We start from the raw sequence: 13820 nt of genomic DNA, 5'->3' as shown, positions 1-13820 counted from the left end.
GTATTAAAGCCAGATGACACGCACAAAGGTAGGGAGAGAATGATGTCAACAGGTACCTCAGTAAAAACGTAGCAAACAGGCTACTGCTGAGACTGGGGCTCCCCCCTGAGACATATGTTTTGGAAAGGGAGAGTACTGGAGTGGTGTGCCTAGCTTGGGGGTTTGGGAAGACCAGCCCCAAACACAGATGTGGCCAGGTGCTGGCCCCCCAACTAAGCTCTGCCTGCAGGGGTGAACTGATGCTCCTGCTGACATGGTGCAGTCACCTGGTTTCTTATTAGGAAAGCAACAGACTCCAAAAATATTTCCTGCCAGGTCAGCCATACCCCCGGCATGTGTTGCCTCAAAGATGTGGGGCAGCCAGCCCACAAAAATTTTTGCCATGGGGAAAAAAACAGTCCCCTGGCACGTGGTGAGCCCCTGGAAAACGTGACATGCAGAAGCCTTCACTCTGCACAGGCCAAGACATGCTGCTGTCCAGAAGAATGGTCCCGCACTGCACAGCCAGCATGTGGTGTGGTAGGATTAGGGCTAGCCTGTCAGCCACATGGCGCCTGTGAGGGAGAGGGGCTGCCCCACACAAACATATAGTGCAGAAAAGAAGTTTCTTGGCCTCTCCTAGAAGCACGACATCCACAGCCCAGCCACCATGTGGTGTCATGGGGTAGAGGCTGGCACAGCAGCCGCATGGCTCTTAGGGTAGGGGTAACCCCTAGCCATAGGGCACAGGGGGTGCAAGACTCCTGACTGCATGGTGCCTTCACTCAAATGTGAAGTGCACAAAAGGAGTTTCTCGGCCTCTCCTGCTATATCCTGGGCAGGGAAGAAGCCTTCACTCCTCACAGGGCAGGGCACACCACCCTGCTGTCTGATTTGCCGCTCTCTGGTTCCAACTGCCAAGCCACCAGCCAAAATGAGATCCTGGCTCTCCCAATGGCTCCATACTGGGGCTCTCTTTCCTGGGTAGATGCAATTGCCCAGCTGATCATGATGGATTCATTCAAAATGTTGGACTTCCCATTTCCTACTTCCTCCACACCTGGGCTACGTCTACACAAGCACAAATCTTCAAAATGAGCAAGCATATGGCCATTTTGAAGATTACTAATGAGGCGCTAAAATGCATATTCAGCGCCTCATTAGCATGCTGGTGGCCATGGCTCCTTGAAATTGCCACGTTTGGCTCCCGTGTCCAGATGGGGGTCCTTTTCAAAAGGACCCCAGGAAATGTGAAATCCCCTTATTCCTATCAGCAGATATTCCAGTGGCTCACCACATGCCAGGGGACTGGTTCTTCCACACAGCAAAAACTTTTGCGGGCTGGCTGCCCCACCCACCTCTGTAAGGCAATACATGCCAGGGGTATGGCTCCCCTGGCAGGAAATATTTTTAGAGTCTATTGCCTACCTAATAAGAAACCAGGTGACTGCACCATGTCAGCAGAAGCCTCAGTTAACCCCTGCAGGCAGAGCTTAGTTGGAGGGCCAGCACCTGGCCACATCTGTTTTGGGGACTGGTCACCCCCCCCCACCACTAGGCAGATAGGAATAAGGGGATTTCAAAGTTCCTGGCGTCCTTTCGAAAAGGACCCCCATCTAGATGAGCTGCATGGCAGTGAAATGGGGCAATTTCAGAGAGCTCCAGCTGATGGCATGCAAATGAGGTGCTGAATATGTATTTCAGTGCCTCATTAGTAATCTTTGAAATGGCCATTTGCATGGCCATTTTGAAGATTTGTGCTAGTGTAGACAAAGACCTGGAAAGCAGGGGAGGTGAAAGAAGACTGAATGTACACCTGTGGGGCATCACAGGATACCTCTGGAAGCCAATAAAAAAAATCTATTTAAATTGATGTCATTTCCACACTAGCATTAATCCCACCTTTTAACTTTGAACTCGGCATTGTTGCAGCAGATGCTCCTTAAAAAACGACCTGATATTCACAGTGAAGACAGTCACATTGTAAAATTAAGCTAAGTGCCTTAAAAATGACTTTATGCTGCAGTGTAGACATATCCTAAGAAAGTTAAAAGGTGAAGGAAATTCTTCATTCATTGCTTCTAGTATAGCTTCAACTAAATCAGCCTGTAGACAAAGGTGGAGACGTGCTATAATAAATGATTTCTCAAACGTTCTTAGTGTCTATCATAGGTTCACATGTGCTTCATGCATGAGGGAGAGTCTCTTCCCCCGCCCCTTTAAAAAAAAAAAAAAAGTAGGGCCTATGTAAGCCCTACACACTGCCCTTCGTACTCCTAGAAGGGTGGAACAGCCACAACGTGCTCTCATTCCTTCACAATTTGAAGTTCCTAGTAGCGGAAGACTCCAAAAAGTTGATTGCATCACAGAATCATCACTGCCTACAACCCAAAGCTTCTTTAGGGTTAAATAATCTGTCTTCAAGTATGTTTCAGTGTGGCTCCCACTGCAAGAGGGGCAACCAGTATTCCCCTCTGACAACAGTTCTGACTACGCATTGTCCCTGGTGGCAAAGATGTCTATTGTAGAGGAAGAGCCCCAACAACAGAATATTACTCCTATAATGAATTTTATGCAACTGTAGTTTATTGTTTACAGGCCCTCCGCTCAGGAGGTCTCCAGTACTAGTACAGGCTGCTCTCAAAAAGGAACACGTTTCATTGTATGAGAAATCTTCTGGATGGACGTCGATCTCTACTTCTCAGTGGATGCACATGGGATCCATTGTTTCTACTCAGTTAACAGCCATCTCTAAGGAAATTTATGGAGAACCCTAAGATTCTTACTGGTCATTCAAGAAAAAGGGGCATTAGTCTTGTCACCATTATATCTTGAGGTCTCTTCAAGATGAAGACAGGGTACTGAATGAGATGACAAGCCTACCTATAAGACATAACCAACTACAAAAGTTAGGAGACCATTTGTCAAAAGGTATATAGCTCAGCAGCCTGACTGTCCTATTACTTATCTGTATTAAGAGTAGCTCTGGTGTCATAACTGCCATCAAATGAGAAAAGGCAGACATAATCCATCCCTGGGTCATCTGTCTGTGAAAGAACCAACCTGTAAGTAGAGGACCTAGGAAACAAGAGTCAATTTGAAAGCTCTGAAAAGCCTGAATGGGAGTCCCAGGAGGACTGAGGCAGGCAACAAGAAAGATGTTCAGCCATAAGCAAAAAACTAACGTGTGTGGTCCAGAGAGGCTCCAGTACTGCCCCCAAGGCAGCTGGATGGTGTAACAAAGCTTGGGGAAGGCAACTGACGTAAGTGGTATCATCAACAAGAGTATGCCAGAACCTCATCCATGTACTGAATTTGAAATTATTCTCAAAAGTTAACAAAAAATTTGCAACTACATAAAGAGAGTTTTCATTAAGACTCCTTTCACAAAGCATGTACTGTGAGATGGAATGAATCAGGCACAAACAACAGAGCTAAAAAACACTCCTAACGCATCCAGAGACACTCATTGCCTATGGCAAATCCAGACAGGCTGGGTTATGCTCCTGGCTCGTAAGCATACTAAAAATTCAAAATTTTGATCTACATGAAATGTCAAGTGTCAAAGACAAGACACATAGAATAATACCCTGCTGCACAACATATCTTTATAGAAGAAAAGCCACCATTTTAATTTGCATTGTTTTGTTTGTGTTACCCAATGTATTTCATAAATTTAAATATTTGATTAACTAGTTTGGGATGGCAAGCTTGTAGTACTTACATCTGAAGCAGTAGCAGCAATGTTAACATTGCTCGACTGCCCATTCATTAGCTCCATACTGCCCACACCATTGATCTTCTGCCCTACATTTACAGCAACAGGGTAGTCACTTCATTTCCAGGGCAACAGAGTAATCATTCCTACAAGACAATGAAAATGTTAGAAATTTAATTCTTATGATTTTTGTTGCAGATTTAATTTCTGCACATAAACTGGGACCATGAAAGCAGTAGAATTAGCTTATACACGAATGCGACTGGCACAATACAGGTTTGTCTTGTTTTCTGTTTTATGAAATACTACTGCCCCCTTGTGTTGAAAAATAGATCAGATTCCTGGCATAGCTTTTATTGGTATTGCTATAGGTACAGATTAATTTATTTCCTGAATTTCTACTTCTGAATTTTGACTTTAAAAGTATTAAGTCAGAACAGTGTGGCTGAAATTAGCTGGAAAACAGACTGTGTAATTATAACAACTATCTGATTGATTATAGTTATAAGTGTTTAACATTAAAAATGTAGTAAAAGGCCACTAGATAAGACACAAAATAAAGTTAATCCTCTCTACAAAATTTCTTTCAAACAAACAAACAATCTTAAAAAACATACAACTTGGTTTTAAATTACTTACACTAATCTTCATTAGTATACCTGACAAATAGAAAACCCAAAAGACCAAGAACTAACATTTATGTAATTTAGCATATCCAACATATGATCATTAGAAGTTCATTGCAGGGAAGAGAAACTTTTTTCCCCTCCAAATCCAAGTCCACAACTAAAGTTTTCAAGATCCCTTCGCTCTCCACCAATTCTTGCTAAATCTATGATTAACTGTTCCACTAATTCAATTTAGAGCAGTCATGCACCTGCTAGTAGTTCAGACAGCAACAAACAGTGGTTACCTTTAAATTTAATTTCACAAATACCAATTGCACAAAGGCAGTCAATGAGATACTTGGAAGGTCTCAACTCTGTCCACTATAAACCCAACCATAATAGCTAAAATCCACAGAGCAATAATGAAGGGCAAAATGGTACATTTAACAAACATTTTATCAGCTTTTACAAAGAAATCTTTAAATACAAAGAAGTGGAAATATATTCTGTTAGTTATCCTCTCTGGAGGCTTTACATAAAAAAGACAAAAGGACAGCCTTTACATACAAATGACCTATGAAGGTCCCTTTTTGCTGTTTGTTGGCACAATAATCAAGCAGTTGCTTTGATGCACCTCTCTCACCTTCCTGAATTCTGAAAAGGAAAACAAAGGAGCATTAGTGAAGAGACAGTCAGATAATCCTCATATTCCCAGATTAATCTAATCTCTCAAAGTACCTCCTCATTGTTCTCCAGCACCCAGCAATTGCCCCACTTCCATCACCTGAACACTGGTATATCCGTTGAACACCACTGCATCAGAGGAGATTTAAAAACAGAAATATTTCAAAGTCTGGAAAGCACAACTTCACTCTGGACATGAATCACCTCTCTTCCCTGAATCCTAGAGGAAACAAATGAAAGGAAATCACCACCTCAGCTTGAAAAGATCCACTCACAAAAAAAGGGCAACTTAAAAGCTTAAAATTAAAGTTCCTTACCTCCAGGACAACCACCATTCAAAAGGAGCAGTGCTCAAAAGGATGACTCTGACCTCAGGCCAGGAGCTAGTAAGTAGAGGGTGCAGCAGGATGCAATAGCTTTCAGCCGCAGAATCTGCACAAAGTTGTGCAAGGAAGCAGCCCGACTCTCAACGCATACATGGATCACAAGGATAAGGCTATTTAAAGCAGCAAGTGGAATGAACCAAAGGGGGAACCACAAAAAATAAATAAATGGTCTATTTATGACCTTTGTCCACAAAACCAAGGGTTTCTATAAAACATCTTTTTTTTCTTCCCCAGGATCACCTATCAACCTGATTGATTTTACGTACATTCTATTTTGTTATTCTCTGTGAAGGGGTTACATTTAAAAATATTTTACTGCTTTAGCTATTATTTCCTCAAACTAAAAGATTCAAGTAGTGCAACCACAAAATAACTACTCTTGCTCACTCCACCTTCTACATTAATGCTAGAAAAATAAAACTAATTAAACAGTCAAAGTACCTTGCTGAGCCATGATCTACACTCCTAATGTGTGTTGGTATAACTACATCATTCAGGGGTGCAAAAAATCCACACCCTTGAACAGCGCAGTTATACTGACCAAGCCCCCGTGTAGACAATACTATGTGAAAAAGAAGGTTTTCTCCCATCAACATAGCTACCTTCTCCAGAGGTGTAGATCACCTACACCAATGGGAGAAGCTTTCCTTTTTCTATGGATAGTGTCTTCACTACGTGGTATAATAGTGCCACTGCATCGGTGCAGTGTAAATGTTGACAAGCTCCAAGTTTATTGCAGTGGACTGAGAGGCCAGCTTTTTTTTTTTTTTTTTGGAAAGCTTAACTCTTATACTTGCTCCTGCCTGGTTACTTGGATCGCATTGAAATTTAACGTGCCTCATATGGTACAGTTAGGGAGACAAATTTGGGGCATTTTGACCAAGAGGTTCCGGAGATACAGAAATCTGAAGAAAAACACATCTCTTTCTAAGCTGGCATATTGTACTTTCTGTGCCCAGACCTGGAGTCAAACCTGTTCGCTGATCCTGTAACAAGGGTCTGAACTGCTCAAGATCTTCATCAGTGATCTGCAACCCATCCTGAACAATGATCTTTCACTCTGACAGACCTTGGGAGGCAGGCCTGTCCTCGCCTATAGACAGTCCACCAACCTTAAACAAATCCTCACCAGCCACTACAAATCACAAACCAGTGGCTCTAGGCCTGGAACCAGCCCGTGCAACAGTCCTTGCTGCCAACTCTACTCACATATCTGCATCAGTGACATCATCACAGGACCTAACATCAACCATACCATCGGGGCTCCTTTACCTGCACATCTACTAATATAGTATGCCATCATGTGCCAGCAATGCCCCACTGCAATTTACATCGGTCAAACTGGACAGTCTCTACGCAAAAATAAAATGGACATAAATCACACATCAGGAACGGTAATGTACAGACGCTCGTGGGGGAACACTTCAATCTCCCTGGACACTCAGTAGCAGATTTAAGGGCGGCAGTCCTGAAACAAAAAAATTTCAAAAATCAAATGGAGAGAGAAATCTGAAACTGCAATTTATTTGCAAATTTGACTCCATTAACCAAGGATTAAACAGAGACTGGAAGTGGCTCGCAACTTACAAAAACAGCTTCTCTTCCCTGGGTGTTAATATCTCCCCATTAAGACTGTGACAATGGCTCATATCCCCATCTGATCTGACTCTTTTTTCCTTTTTTGATATGTACTATTGATAATGGGCCATTTCCACCTTGCTGAATAGAACTTGTCAGCTCTGGCCCTCCCTTTACCAGGACACCATTCTTTAAATACCCCCCTGAAACCACCCTCCCATGCATCTGATGAAGCGGGTCTTTGCCCACAAAAGCTTATGCTCCAAAATACCTGTTAGTCTATAAGGTGCCACAAGACTTCTTGCTGTTCTCAACAGCTCAAGAGTTACACCTAACTAATACTTGCCTCACTGACCCTTCAAGGAGCAAAAATTCAGAACCCTAATCACCAAAGAATTTAACTTTTATCTTCAGCATGTGCCTAATGGTCACAAGATAAACACAGCATGTAAACATGCATGGACAGAGGAGCCAAGGGCCTACATTTGGAGGACCCTGACTCTGAAGTGGTCTCTGTCAGGCTCTCCCTGATCTATGCTCAAGCTTGCATCTAGGGAAGCTCTGTGGCCCTGCCCCTTGAAGTGGGGAGCTAAGAATAAGACATACTGGGAGCATGCAAAAAGAACACCCTGATGAGCTGAGAACAGGTATACTTCATACACAACAGAAAACAAATCCTGTGGCTGTTTATAAACTAACAGATATTTTGGAGCATAAGGTTTCGTGGGCAAAGACCCACTTTGTCAGATGCACGAGTGAGGGGGGGGGGGGGGGGGGTTCAGAAGAGGATTTAAAGAGTGAGTCTCAGTAAAGGGGAGGGCCAGAACTAACAAGGTCTATTAAGTCAGGGTGGATGTGGCCCATTATCGGCAGTCACGCTGGCAGTCACATACAGCCCCCAGCTAAAGCGTCTCCAGAGCATCATCAGTGACCTACAATCCATCCTGGACAACGACCTTTCACTCTCACAGACCTTGGGAGGCAGATCCATCCTTGCCTACAAACAGCCTGCCAACCTTAAACAAATTCTCGCCAGCTACTATAGACCACAACACAGTAACACTAAACCTGGAACCAATCCTGCAACAAACCTCGCTGCCAACTCTGCTCATGTATCTACACCAGCGATATCATCACAGGACCTAACATCAACCACTCCATCAGGGGCTCTTTCACCTGCACATCTATTAATATAATATATGCTGGCAAATTATGGCCATGTGCCACTGCAAGTTACACTGGCTAAACAGGACAGTATCTACATAAGAGAGTAAATGGGCATAAATCAGACATCAGTAATGGTAACATACAAAAAGCTGTAGCAGAACACTTCAATCTCCCTGGACACTCAGTAACAGATCTAAAGTAGCACTTCTACAACAAAAAAATTTCAAGAATAAAATGCAAAGAGAAATTTCAGAACTGCACTTTATTTGCAAATTTGACTCCATCAACCAAGGACTGAACTGAGACTGGAGTAGCTGGCCTATTACAAAAGCAGTTTCTCCGCTCTTGATGGTCACATCTCCACATTAGCAACTGACAATGGGCCATATCCCCCCCTGACTGAACTGACTTGATTTCTCCTCTCTGGATGTTCCCAACTCCACGTTAAACTGCTGATAATGGGGTGCATCCATCCTGACTGATTAGACCTTGTCAGATCTGGCTCTCCCCATTACTGAGACTTACTCATGCCTCTGACTAAGCGGGTCTTTGCCCACGAAAGCTTATGCTCCAAAACATCTGTTAGTCTGTCAGTCAGTCAGGTACCACAGGAGTTTTTATTAAAACACAACAGTAGGATTTAAATGGTTATAAATAAAACAGGAAGTTCAAAGTGAGTTACCAAATCAATAAAAGGGAAAGAGACCTCGCTAACTCTGTTCTTGTGAGATCTTACACTAAACAGCTCTCTTTATATTAGGTGAAAGCTTCAAAGTCAGAAATGATCTTACCCTGACTTGAGTCTCCAGTAAACTGAAAAGCACTTCTATTTCTCCTTAGTAACAGCGAGGAAGCTGTGCTAGTCTATGCACTATCAAAACAAAAAGCAGTGAAGTAGCACTTTAAAGACTAGCAAAATAGTTTACTAGGTGAGCTTTCGTGGGACAGACCCACTTCTTCAAACCATAGCCAGACCAGAACAGACTCAATATTTAAGGCACAGAGAACCAAACACAGTAAGCAAGAGGACAAATCAGAAAAAGATAATCAAGGTGAGCAAATCAGAGAGTGGAGGGGTGGGGGGGAAGGTCAAGAATTAGATTGAGCCAAGTATGCAGACGAGCCCCTATAGTGACTCAAAGTTCCCATCACGATTTAAACCATGTGTTAGTGTGCCCAATTTGAATATAAGCCAGCTCAGCTGCTTCCCTTTCCAGAACAGTGCAATAATTCTTCTTCAGTAACACACATACCTTTAAGTCATTGACAGAATGCCCCATTCCATTAAAATGCTGACTAACTGGTTTGTGGATCTGGAGTGTTTTGATGTCTGTTTTGTGCCCATTGACCCTTTGTCTAAGGGAGTCAGAAGTCTGTCCAATATACAAAGCATCTGGGCATTGTTGGCACATAATGGCATATATGATGTTAGTAGAGGAGCATGAGAAAGTGCCCATGATTCTGTGAGTAACCTGGTTAGGTCCAGTGATGGTATTTCCAGAGAAGATATGTAGACAAAGCTGGCAGCGGGCTTTGTTGCAGGGAAAGGTTCCAGGACTGGTGTTCCTGGGGCATAGACTGTGGCTGTTAGTGAGGATCCTTGGGAGGTTGTCTGTAGGAGAGAACAGGCATGTCACCCAGGGCCTTCTGGAGTGTAGCATCCTGATTAAGGATAGGTTGTAGGTCTTTAATAATTCGTTGCAGTGGTCTGAGTTGGGGGCTGTAGGTGATGACCTGTGGTGTTGTGTTCTTGGCTTTTTTGGGCCAATCTTGGAGTAGCTGATCTCTGGGTATTCGTCTGGCCCTGTCGATTTGATTTTTTACTTCTCCTGGTGGGTAATTCAGGTTTATGAATATTTGGTAAAGTTCTTGTAGTTTTTGGTCTCTGTCAGCTGGATCAGAGCAAATGCGATTGTACCTAAGAGCTTGACTGTAAACAATGGATCTAGTCACGTGTGCAGGATGGAAACTAGAAGGGTGTAGATAAGTATAGCGATGAGTAGGTTTTCGGTACAGTGTGGTACTGATCAGGCCATCCTTGATGAGTACTGTAGTGTCCAGGAAATGTATCTCTTGCATGTTGTAATCGAGGCATAAGTTGATGGTGGGGTGTAGATTGTTAAAGTCTCTGTGGAATTCTTCTAGAGCCTCTGTACCATGGGTCCAAATCATAAAGATGTCATCAATGTCTCTTAAGTAGAGGAGTGATAATAGGGGACGAGAGCTGAGGAATCATTGTTCCAGGTCAGCCATAAATATACAAGCATATTGTGGGGCCATGCGGGTGCCCATAGCAGTTCCACTAATCTGGAGGTATAAATTGTCCCCAGAACGGAAATGATTGTGTGTGAGAACAAAGTTACAGAGGTCAGACACCAGACCGGCTGTGGTGGCATCAGGGATGGTATTCCTGATTGCTTGTAATCCGTCTTTATGTGGAATATTAGTGTACAGAGTCTCTACATCCATTGTGGCAAGGATGGCGTTATCAGGAACTTTTCCAATGTTTTGTAATTTCCTCAGGAAGTCGGTGGTATCTCGGATATAGCTAGGAGCGTTGGTGGCATAGGGTTTGAGGAGGGAGTCCACGTAACTGGATAGTTCGGTGGTAAGGTTGCCAATACCTGAAATGACAGGGCATCCAGGGTTTCCAGGTTTGTGGATTTTGGGAAGTAAACAGAATAATCCAGGCTGCGGCTCAGATGGTGTGTCTGAGTGAATGAGGTCCGGAGTAGCAGCAGGAAGTTCCTTCAGTAGTTGTTGTAATTTCCTTTGGAATTCTAAAGTGGGATCGGCGGAGAGAGGTCTGTAAAATGTGGTGTTGGAGAGTTGTCTGGCTGCCTCCTGTTCATAGTCTGACTTATTCAGGATGACAACAGCACCCCCTTTGTCAGCTGGTTTGATTATGATGTCTGGATTATTTTTGAGACTCTGGACAGCATGGCATTCAGCATAGTTGAGATTGTGTCTCATTTGGCATTGTTTGTGTTTCTCCTTATGGCGTATCAGGCAATATCTAAGGCAGACTGGAGACAAAAAGATAGAGGAACCCTAGGGCCCTGTTTATACCTTTCCCCTGTGGAAGGAATTCCATTGTTCTCTCAGAGCAACAAAACTACATACTAACATGGCTACCTCTCCGATACTTTTACACAAAGAGAACAATGACAAATTTGAAATAGAGATTGTCACAGGAGACACTACCAATCCCTGTCCTTTTCAGGACATCAGTCATTGTCTGCTGGCTAGTCCAAATGTAGACAGCTAAATTCTTCAGATTTGGATTAGACCCCATTAAGACCCTTTGCCAGATAAGTACAGTAAACCCTTAATTTAACAGGCTAATGGAGGAAGGGGTGTCCATTAACACCAAAAGTTACTATATTTGAATGGTTCTACTGTATGACAATGTACTGACCTTCCCAGACCACCATTCATTCCTGTCCCTTTCTTCCCCTCACACCTCTATCTCCCTCTCCCAATTAGAAAGGGAAGAACTGAATGCTGGCCTAGCACCTTCCACCTTCCACACTGGGTGCGGACATGCTCCATGCATAAGGGGTGAGGAAGGAGAGCCCCTGAACTTAACACCCCCCGCCCCCCGGCTCCTCTGGCCCCAGGTGCTGCGGTGGCCACAGCAACCCCAGCCATGCCCAGAGCTCCTCCAGCTTCGGTGGCAGCTCTGGAGAGTCTCCGGCATTTATTTAGGGTGGGGGCAGGGGAGCTGGCAGACAGTGTCCATCATATTGGGCTCCACTGTACTGATATCCCCTCACAGGCCATACTCTCACAATAGAGTAGTGTGACAAAGTCCCCTGTGGGTCCCTGCACTTCGTGGCAGTTCTCTGTTGTGCCTCAGACTCACAGAGACCCCTTATCTGCCCAGGCCTTTCCAAAGGCAGGAGTGTCTGCCTAGTGAGCCATCCTCCTCAAAGGCAAGTCCAGAGTGGGGAGGATAAAGCCAGTCCCCTTGCAGGCCCGTGCCTGCTCCAGTAGAGTAATCCCTCTCGGGAAGGGTTGGGGGAGTCCAGACCCGCCCTCTACCCTGGACTCCGGCCCAGGGTCCCTACGAGGACAAGAGGCAACTGGTAGGGCCTTCACCCCTGCCCCAAAGTAGCAACCTCACCCTGGGCCACTTCACCCACCACTTCCCCATGGTACCTCCTTGCTCGCTCGCTCACGCTCTGCTCCTCCGGTGCGCCTTCCAAAACCTTCCCCCCTGAACCCAGTGAAGGGAACCCTTTATAGGGAGGTCAGGGCCTCAGCTGACCAGTGAGGGCTTGGGCCTAGTCAGGGAACAAAAAGGCATTGGCCCACCACCCAGTGTACCGTCCTTCCAGAAGGTTCCTGAAGCTTCCAGGTAGGGGTCTGCCACAGTAGCTACACTTGAAGTCTTTACAGAGACAAATACTTGGAACACAAATACTTAACTTCAAGTACAAAAATGATACAAGCACAAAACCAGGATTTACAGATCCAGCAGATGGTCACAAGACATTCCACCACACACATAACCCCACAAAATTTGTAGCTGTTCCTGAATCCTTTAACCCATGGAGTTTACTAACAATTTGCACTGAAAGAGAGTCATGATCCTTCAAATTGCAAATCTAGTTGTTTGTTGAACCCCATGCAGAGGCCCGAAGGACTGAAGCCAAGAGCTCCTGCACAAGGAAACTGCAGAAACCATGGTTCTAAGAGTTGAGTTCTTCACATCTGGGGCAGCCTGCAGCCAAGTTATTGCTGCCCATTTGCCCCTGACAAGTAAAGTGGAGAACTCCTGCCTACTGTCCTCCAGCAATAGGTCCTTAAAATTTTATCAAGGAGACCCAAATGTTACAATCGTAAAACCCAAAAGAGTTTGTAGGCTGGCAATCCTGAGTTGCAATTCCATATAGTAAAGAATAAACTTTAACTAAATTAATTTTTTTTAGCATATGTTGATTTAGGAGTTGCCACTTGTTGAACCTCTTAGTTGGTAGTGAAAGTAACTGACACCTTCAGGAAACCCTGGGTGAAACAGAAGTGTAGCTAACCCCTGCAAATAAGCAGTATTTGACTCCTCCATTTAGGGAGTCTGGGCATGCCTGGACTGTGGCCCCACCACGAGGTCCACCCCCCAATGGCCTTCCCACACCTAAAAAGTCCTGCCCATGCTTGGCTACTGCCTGATGCTTCCCTCAGGGCCCCGCACCTGCCATCCACGTCCCTTTGCCCCACGCTCTTGGCCCTCTATTCCCCACTGCCAGCTGCTCACAAATTCTATATGCTTCACCCTACCACCTGCTGAGGCTCCCATGAAGGCAGAGCAGGGATCAAAAAGAGGCAGAAAGAGCGCAAGACCTCAGGTAGGAAGACGACAAAGAGGCGCATGATCTTGGAGTGCAGCCTGCACAGTGCCATGACCAGGTTTGACTTTGAGCAGCAGCAGCACAATCCAAAGGCAGCAGGCCAACCGTTTGAGAAGAACTAACTTCCACTGACCTCTTATGCCTACACCCGTATCACTGTAGGGAACATTATACTTACATTCAGAGCTTTCTGACATAAGAAGAAGGGACCAAGAAGTCTGTCACAGTGATATGGGTTCCGATATCTCATCCATAAGATAAGATCTCCCGGAATGGTAACTGAAATACTCCTGTCTGGATTTCCAAGCCTTTTCCATAGCTCTGTGTGAGTTCTATGATAATTTGGATG

The 13820-nt window shown here is 44.6% G+C and overlaps 1 protein-coding gene across 4 annotated transcripts in view; it reads right to left on the bottom strand.

The window, feature by feature from the left end:
• The window catches only part of RALGPS2 (Ral GEF with PH domain and SH3 binding motif 2), a 149544-nt gene that overhangs the window by 117538 nt on the left and 18186 nt on the right, over positions 1-13820 (bottom strand). For 3 of the 4 annotated variants that reach the window (XM_075002520.1, XM_075002518.1, XM_075002521.1), the window contains one exon: positions 3704-3843. In XM_075002520.1, the coding sequence (XP_074858621.1) occupies positions 3704-3760 (57 nt within the window). In that variant the 5' untranslated portion in view covers positions 3761-3843. Of the gene's footprint in view, positions 1-3703; positions 3844-4872; positions 4960-5043; positions 5210-13820 lie in introns of all 4 variants that reach the window. The other variant, XM_075002519.1, reaches the window with a different exon arrangement.

Source organism: Carettochelys insculpta, chromosome 9, assembly GCF_033958435.1.
Source record: "Carettochelys insculpta isolate YL-2023 chromosome 9, ASM3395843v1, whole genome shotgun sequence".
NCBI classification, from domain to species: Eukaryota; Metazoa; Chordata; order Testudines; family Carettochelyidae; genus Carettochelys; species Carettochelys insculpta.
This window is presented reverse-complemented; position numbering and strand designations above follow the sequence as displayed.